This window comes from Trichomycterus rosablanca, chromosome 12 (genome assembly GCF_030014385.1).
Source record: "Trichomycterus rosablanca isolate fTriRos1 chromosome 12, fTriRos1.hap1, whole genome shotgun sequence".
Classification (NCBI taxonomy): domain Eukaryota; kingdom Metazoa; phylum Chordata; class Actinopteri; order Siluriformes; family Trichomycteridae; genus Trichomycterus; species Trichomycterus rosablanca.
In genome coordinates this window covers 21,453,540-21,462,468 of record NC_085999.1, presented here as the reverse complement: position 1 = coordinate 21,462,468, position 8,929 = coordinate 21,453,540, and the positions used below count along the sequence as shown (strand labels likewise).

The window sequence follows — 8,929 nt, the reverse complement described above, 5'->3', positions numbered from 1 at the left end:
TTTGGTGCTTTAACAGCAGCTGTTTTTCTATTTTGTCCAAAGACTTCCAACTTCAGCAGCGGCACATCTGTCTGTCAGGCCTCCTCCGCCAGCGGCTAAACGAACGTCTGCACATGGCGCTCCAGAGCTTCGGGACTGAGCGCTTTCACAAATGTCAGACTAGTGTGAGCACATCCGCCACTAAGACCCCCAGCCACTCATTTCTAATGCACACATGTACAGCGCTTGCCACTCAACCTCCGCCGCTGGGATGTGGCCAAAGCTACTTTAAGGATGCTAAGACTGCCACGCTCAGTCACGGCACATCCAGGAGCACTTGCTGCGCTTTACCTTCCAACGCCAGACTGAGATGCACCACTATTGTCCTGCTGGTCCAGTCGCAATAGCTCGCTATTGTCACGCTTAGTACAAAGTGGACAGACGCTCGCGGGAAAAGATCAAAGCAGTTTTAATGAAGTGCACAAACACAGCAAACAAATCCAAAAACACCAGGCAAAAGAGTGGTCAAACATGTAAACAAAAGTCCAAAGCCGAAAATCCAATAACCGAATAAACAAGCCGAGGAGAATCCAAAAATCAAAAATGCAAAAAAGACGGAAAAGGGTCATACACGAAAAATCTGTTGGCAGATTGCGCAACCTTAAATAACATTTGTAATTACAAAGTGCAAACAGGTGTGTAACTAGAACTCTGGAGAGGGGGGTCGCTTAAAAGTGTCCGTCTGGTTCCCAGAGAGTGTCAACAGTTCCGCACGTTCTCCCACTGCACTCTAGGAGTTGTAGTCATACCCCGATGGCCGAACTCGGTCAGCGGGCTGTGTGACAATACCCCCTCAAGGAGTCCGATACAGCCGAGGCTCGAGGACGACCACGACAACCTCCTCCAGGCTTGACCACAGGCCGCCCACCTGAATTGCGTAGGTGCTGGTTCTGTGAAGCCTCTTGTGACTGCTTTCTGGGACGACCTCTGGGATGAGGGGCTGGTTTACCCGGGTGGTTGTGATGAAACTCCACCACCAGGGTAGGGTCCATAATGTCCTGAGCTGGAACCCAGCTCCTCTCCTCTGGGCCATAGCCTTCCCAGTCCACGAGGTACTGTAATTGGTTACCCCTTCTCCTGGAGTCAAGCAGCCTACGAACAGCATACACCGGGGTCCCTTCCACCATAGCTGGAGGAGGTGGTAACTTGTCCGGCAAAACCTCGTCCAGTGGACCCGGAATGACTGGCTTAAGGAGAGACACATGAAAAGAGGGTGAGACTCGATAGTTTTGTGGTAGGTCCAGTTTGTATGTGACCTCATTGATTTTTTTCTTTATCCTAAAAGGACCAATAAATTTAGGAACAAGTTTTTTACTTCCCTCCTCAAACCTGGTCACGTGTTGACAGCCGTACTCTATCACCGGGGTTAAAATCTGGAGTTTCCCCTCTCCGTCTGTCCGCCTGGACCTTGTTTCTCCGCAGGACTTGTTCAATGTGCAGATGAGTGAACGCCCAAACCTCCTCACTCTTCTTCATCCACTCGTCCACTGCTGGAACATTCGTACTAACCACTGTCCATGGCATGAGTGGAGGTTGATATCCCAGAATACACTGGAATGGTGTTAATCCTGTGGCTGAGCTGGTGAGTGAGTTTTGGGCAATCTCTGCCCAGGGAAGAAAATGAGACCAATCCAAAGGATTTTCATGACAATACAGTCTGAGAAACTTGGTTAGTTCCTGATTAGCGCGTTTGCATTGCCCATTAGTTTGAGGATGATATCCAGATGTTAAACTGATTGTTACCCCCATATGTTCAAAGAAAGCGGACCAAACCCTGGAGGTAAACTGTGCTCCTCAGTCCGACAAAATGTCCTCAGGTATACCAAAAAGACGAAAAACCTGGTTAAACAACGCCTCTGCAGTCTCAAAGGCTGTGGGAAGCTTAGCAAACGGTATGAAGCGTACGGCTCTCGAAAAACGATCAATCACAGTTAAAATCGTAGTATACTCTTGTGAAGGTGGCAGGTCAGTCACAAAGTCAATCGCAACATGCGACCAAGGACGAGTAGGAACTGGAAGAGGAACTAGCTTCCCAGCTGGTAATGCTTTAGGAGTCTTACACTGAGAGCAAGTTGAACACGAAGATACAAATGTATGAATATCGGAGTACATACTCTCCCACCAGTACCGACTAGCTAACAACTGTTGAGTTCGTGTTTCCCCTGGATGCCCGGATGATAATGACGAATGAGCCCAAGTAATAAGGTGATCTCGATTTTTTACCCATTGGGCATTGCGCTGGCACAGTAATACTTTCTAACTCTTTATCAATGTCATCATCAACCTCCCAATGGATGGAAGCCACAACGCAGTTAGTCAGAAGAATTGCTTCTGGAAGCCCCTGTACACTAGAATCTTCTTCCATATTTTGACGTGAGAGAGCATCAGCTTTGGTATTTTTGCTACCTGGACGAAATGTGATTTTAAACTTGAACCGAGAAAAGAAGAGAGACCAACGCGCCTGTCTGGGATTCATTCTCTTAGCCTGACGTAAATATTCAAGATTTTTGTGATCAGTGAGAACTATAAAGGGGCGAATGGCTCCCTCCAACCAATGGCTCCCGGTCTCCAATGCTGTAATTTCTTTCGGCTGGACTTAGCTTACGAGAAAAAAATGCCACAGGATGCATCTTACCCGGATCTCATACGTGCTGGGAGAGAACAGCTCCCACACCCACCTCAGAAGCATCAACCTCAACCATGAAAGGTTTCGTGGGATCAGGATGAATGAGGATGGGGCAGACGTGAAAGCTTCTTTCAGGCTCTTGAAAGCAGTGTCTGCCCTACTATTCCACACTAGATGTTTGGGTGAACCCTTCAAAAGAGAAGTTAGAGGTGCAGAATAAGTACTAAAATTTCTAATAAATCACCGATAGAAATTGGCAAATTCTAAGAACCGCTGTAGTTCCTTAATCGTGGAAGGAACAGGCCAGTTTACCACAGCGTTGACCTTATGGTCATCCATGACAACCCCTTCTGTGCTGATGATGTAACCTAATGAAATGAAATTCGCACTTTTCTCTCTTCACAAAGAGCTGATTCTCCAACAACCGCTAAGTACCCGACGAACATGACTGACATGAGTTGCATAATCTGGAGAGTATATCAAGATGTCGTCAATATAGGCAATTACGAAACGGTCCAACATATCTCTAAGCCCGTCATTTATAAAGGCTTGGAACACAGAGGGCGCTATAGAGAGCCCAAATGGCATCACCAAATTTTCATAATGGCCATTACTAGTACTTCTACTCATCACCCTCCCTTATAAGAATCAAATTATATGCGCTACGTAAATCTAGCTTAGTGAAATACTTAGCTCCCCGGAGCTGTTCTAAGGCTACCGGCACCAAAGGCAAAGGATTACTAAAAGATACTCTTATCTTTTAGTAACCAGACTCAAACACCTGTAATCAATACATGGCCGGAGAACCCCCTCCTTCTTTTCAACAAAAAAGAAACCTGCAGAGGCTGGAGACGAGGAGGGACGAATGAAACCCTGCTGGGGTGCTTCCTGAATGTACTCCTCCATTGCTTGACACTCAGCTTGAGTAAGTGGGTATATGCGAGACTTAGGAGGAGTGGTTCCTTCTAGGAGTTCAATCGCACAGTCATAAGGGCGATGAGGAGGCAACTTGGTAGCCTTCACCTTACTAAAAACTTCACTAAGTTCAGAGTACTCTACCGGAGGATCTACTTTGGATTCCCTATCAGGGCTTTCCACTGACGTTGCATGTAACGTTATCTTAGGTTTAGTAATGCAATAAGGGGACCATGTTAATAATTCTGACCTCGCCCAGGAAATCAGGGTAAACCTAAAATAATAGAATATTCTGAGTATTGTGTAACTCATTCCAGTGTAACTAGAACTCTGGAAGGGGGGGGGGGGGGGGGGGAGTTCTAGTTACACTGGAATGAGTTACACTGAAAAGCGTCCGTCTGGTTTCCAGAGAGTGTCAACAGTTCCGCATGTTCTCCCACTGTACTCTGGGAGTTGTAGTCATACCCTGATGGTCGAACTCGGTCAGCGGGCTGTATGACAGCTATCAACTGCAGTTGAGCTTCATAATTCTCCCATAATTCTCCCATGCTCAGTGGTAGGTGTAGCGTCTGAGTCTCTTACAAATGTAAAATTGTTTTGTGTTTTTGAGGTAGTTTGGATTATTCACAGGGTATCGTATTTGGCTTGGGTAAACTAATAGGTTATGTAGTGTTAGAAATTCGGCAGAAATTCGGTTAGAAATGACAAAAGGTGTAAGGAGACAGGATTAGGTGGGTTATTCTCACGAAGTCAAGCTCATGAGGTGGCATGAGGAATTTTGATAAACAAAGTCAATGTTAACAAAATAATAAATATAAAATCATAAACATCTTTCTTTGGTCTACCTTGCACGTGTTTTGAAATGGACATTATAAGTATATTTTTTGTTGTTTTTTCACTTTTTAGGGCAAAATTCTCATTTCCGCAACGTGTCCATCTAAAAATTTTTTACATTGTGTAAAACTTTTCATATTTAAATATTAAAAACAAAAAAAAAAAATCAATGCATATCATACTATGAACACGTTTAGTAAATAAACATAAAAGATTTGTTATTTATTTGTAAAAGCAATAAACTTAATAAGAGAAAGGAGTGTGTCCAACACCAATTTTCTCATCCACCGCAACAATTTTAAATCATTGGTTAAATCCACAAGGAACTACATTTTCAAGGCATTTTCGAAGTCAGGGAAGACTTTGGCTGTGACACTCAAGATGGCTACCAGGTAAGCAGCTCTTCTCATATCTCTCTAGATAAAAGATAAAAAGTTTGCTCATCACACTGTGTGCATGACTTTCTGGTTCTCATTACCGATATATCAAGTATTGAACTTTTAAAAAAAGTTGCAGTTTTTATTTTTGATTATGATAAACTATATTCTAAATGTAGTCTAAATGTAAACAGTGAGTGAAAGTTTACCTAGCCCACATGGTGTCTCTACAGTTAGCAAAAAAGGCTAGGGTCACTCATCCTCCGCAACAGCATTCTCACTTACCGCTACAATTGAGCGCCTGTTGCGGTGGAGAGATGCACTGTTTCGGTAATGAGAAATTGACTACAAATCCTCATACAGATGACTTTTGTTTACTTCCTGATTGTTATGAGTGCTGCCATGAACATTTCTTAGATTATGCTAATTTAGCTATTGTAAACCACCATTAGAGGTCACTGATTTTCTATTTACTTACAGACGGGTAGCTGTTGAGAAAAAAAAGGAAGCAGCAAAAGCTAGGCTATCGAAGTTTAGGGAGAAAATTTACAGCAATCCTGAGCTACTTGAGGAGTACAGAAGAAGAGAGAGACAGAGGTTAGGGGACAAAGTGATTATAGCAAAGAATTATAACTGTCATTCAGAAAAACACTTGGACGCATACTCACAGACACAAAGACACACAATTGTTCGAGTTAAAAAGTTACTTTCACATCATATGCATTTCAAAGTATGGATTATATACAAATAAATTCAGATTTTGTTCATTAATGTTATGCTTTCCATTTCTAGGTATCAGGAACGTAAGAAAAATAGAAAAATAAAGACAACTCGTGATCTGACCAAAAAGCAACATGACAAAAAGAAAAAGCAATGGAGGGAAAACTCAGCCAAATATTACAGAAAAAAGAAACAACTTCAAGCACTTCTGGACATCACCCCAGCGAGTGAGAACGAAAATTCCTTTCAGCATGAAGAACTCAAAAATTCAAACAGTGAATACACTGCAGAACATAAATCCTTAACAGAACACATCCCAGTCACATCGTTGCTCACCATCAGTTTAACACCAACAACAGAAGAAAGATCCCTAAACCTGGCTGGACCAGTAGGAGCATCCACTCCACACACACCACCACCAGAAACAAGAAAAAAAGAAAGAAGAGCAAAACTTGTAAGCAAATTAAGATCAAAATTAAGATACGCTGAAGAGAAACTTCAGGAGAAGTCTAAAGAATTACAGAATCTCAAAAAAAGAATTAAAAGACTTGAAGCAAGGAAGAAGACCGCAAACAGGCCAACTGTAAATAATGTGCAAAAGGTCAGGAAAACCAGAGAGGGTTTCCCAACAATTCCCAACAGCAGCAAGAGGAGGGAAATGAGAAAACTTGTAAGCCGTTTCCTGCACCAAGATGATGTCTCCACTGTTGTCAATGGGAAAGCTGGAGAGATAAGGCAAAAGGGACAAATCTACAGAAAAAGGACCCTGTCTGACACCCTGGGTAAACTTCATAGAAGATTTTGTGCTGAGAACCCCGAGCAATGTGTGTCCAAAGCCCAGTTCTTCAAACTGAGGCCATTTTGGATAGTTAGGCCCAAAGTCACAGACAGGGACACATGTGCTTGCAAAATGCATGAGAACTTCGGCCTAAAACTAAAAAAGTTGCAGCAGCTTGCGGTTCTCAAAACCGCAAACATGAGAGACATTGTAGAGTCCAGTGTGTGTGACTCAAACAACATGTCCTGCATGTACAGACGATGCCCGGACTGCAAGGAAAAGACATTTCCCACATCACTGGATCCTTCGACCCAAGGAAACATTGTTACATGGCAGGAGTGGGTAACAAGGTCTATCAGCATTGCGAAGACTGGCAAAGACGGATCCATTGAAAAGAAGGATGTGAAAAACACTTTCCTTGAAAACAAGAACACTTCAATTGAAAAGCTGGTGGCCATGACAATTGAGAATCTCCCAAATTTTGCAATACATCTATTTAACATAAAGCACCAATTTGTGGCACTCAAAACTTTGAGAGAGACCCTCTCTGAGACTGATGTGGCAGTACATGTAGATTATAGTGAAAACTACAGCTGCAAATACTCATGTGAAATCAAGGAGACACATTTTGGAGGTGGAAACCAACAAGTAACCCTCCACACTGGAGTAGTCTACCTCAGCAGTGGCAGGGTGGAGTCCTTTGCATCCATCTCAAAGTGTCTTCAGCATGATGCCAAAGCAACATGGGCTCACATTGACCCAGTGATGAGGAAAATACGAGAAAAACATCCAGATGCCAGAAATATTCACTTTATTTCAGATGGTCCAACATCCCAATATAGAAACAAGACGTCTTTCTACTTAGCTTCCACAGTGCCTTTCATGCGAGGATTTCAGTGGGTGACATGGAACTTTACAGAGGCTTCCATGGTAAAGGTGCACCAGACGGAGTAGGCGGTGCCTTAAAGAATCTGGCAGATCGAATTGTCGCCTATGGAACAAGCATTCCAGATGCAGACACACTCTTTGAGCAGCTGGCAAAGAATTCTTCTGTGACCCTCTATAAGGTATCAGAGGAAGACATTAAGGCAAGCAATGAATTGGTTCCTACACAATTGAAATCAGTTCGGGGGACAATGAAAATTCATCAAGTGAGTCCACAGTCCAGTGTTAAGTTGAGCACAGAAAATGCAACATTAAAACACTTCAGTAGCCTATTATACAAATTAATAAAGCAAATAAGCTCACAATAATATCTATGTCTATGAAACAGCAGTATCAAACAAGGATTCTGTTTTATTTTTCTGTTTTTCTAATCAAATTTAATCACACAGCTTACATCCACAAAACCTGGAGTCATCAGCACAAGGGAAGTGTCATGTTTTTGTGAGAAAGATTGCCAATGCTTTTCTCCATGTGTCCATACCTTCTCTGAAAGAGAGGAGAGCCCTGATAACGCTGAATCTACCATAGAGGTTGGACAGTGGGTCCTTGTTGAATATGATGCCGAGTTGTTCCCTGGCACAGTCACACAGGTGAATTTAATTTTTTGTGAGAAAGATTGCCAATGCTTTTCTCCATGTGTCCATACCTTCTCTGAAAGAGAGGAGAGCCCTGATAACGCTGAATCTACCATAGAGGTTGGACAGTGGGTCCTTGTTGAATATGATGCCGAGTTGTTCCCTGGCACAGTCACACAGGTGAATTTAATTTTTTAAGATTACTAATTATTTCTATAACTGAAAATGCAATGAAATTATTAATTGACTGGTAATGTAATCTAGCTATATGATAATGTGTTTTCCAACCCCAACAGGCCAACGGGACTTGGAATAAAACATTTAAAACTGCTTTGCTTAATAATTTTTTTTTACTAGATTGTTGATGGACAATACGAAGTGGACACTATGAGCTGCGCAGGAGAAAACCGCTTCTTTGTCCCGAGCATCCGATTTCCTGGAGAAAGGGTCTGGTACTACCGCAATGACATACGGGACATAATTCCGGAACCACTTCCTGTTACCTCTTCAGCAAGACACTTCTGTGTTTTGCCTGAAATATGGGCAAGACACAGAAAAGTTACACATCAGTGACTAAAAAGTCTGATTGGTCACAGCAGGCATGCACCACTGGTCTTACGAGCTTGTGGAGTTGGAGTCTCTGAGAGATCTTTGTTTGAAATTTGTTGGACAGTTTCCATTAGTTCATTGTATTTGAGATGTTTTATTGTTGAGGGTGCTGTAGGCTACATGAAATGCTTCTTTTTATGACCAAATGTTTGTAGGTTAAATGTTCATAGAAAATATGAATTGTTCATGAAAAATAGATATTGTATGTTAAATATGTAAGTCATCTGAACCCTTGCTTATTTGTTAATGTATTAAACTGATTAACTTTGCTAAATCTCATTTCCGAAATATTCAACCTAATTTCCGAATCATCATTCTCATTACCGAAACTGTTGTTTATTTACAAATTAATTAATTATCAGAGAGACATATTTTATTCTTAATAGTATTCACATAATTTATTAAACTTTTTAATTAATCTCTGTTTATTAAAAAAAGAAACATATTTGTTTCAGTCTAATATCCTAAAAAAACAAGTTGTAAATTCTTGAGTATGTTGCGGTAATGAGAG

General features: G+C 41.9%; 1 protein-coding gene across 1 annotated transcript; it reads left to right on the top strand.

Moving 5' to 3' along the window:
• The first annotated feature begins 6,506 nt into the window (after positions 1 to 6,506).
• Positions 6,507 to 8,697, top strand: LOC134324457 (uncharacterized). The gene is made up of 3 exons (XM_063006311.1): positions 6,507 to 7,440; positions 7,624 to 7,989; positions 8,167 to 8,697. The coding sequence occupies exons 1-3, from the start codon at positions 7,195 to 7,197 to the stop codon at positions 8,380 to 8,382; spliced, it is 828 nt and encodes a 275-aa protein (XP_062862381.1). The 5' UTR covers positions 6,507 to 7,194; the 3' UTR covers positions 8,383 to 8,697.
• Positions 8,698 to 8,929: the final 232 nt, after the last annotated feature.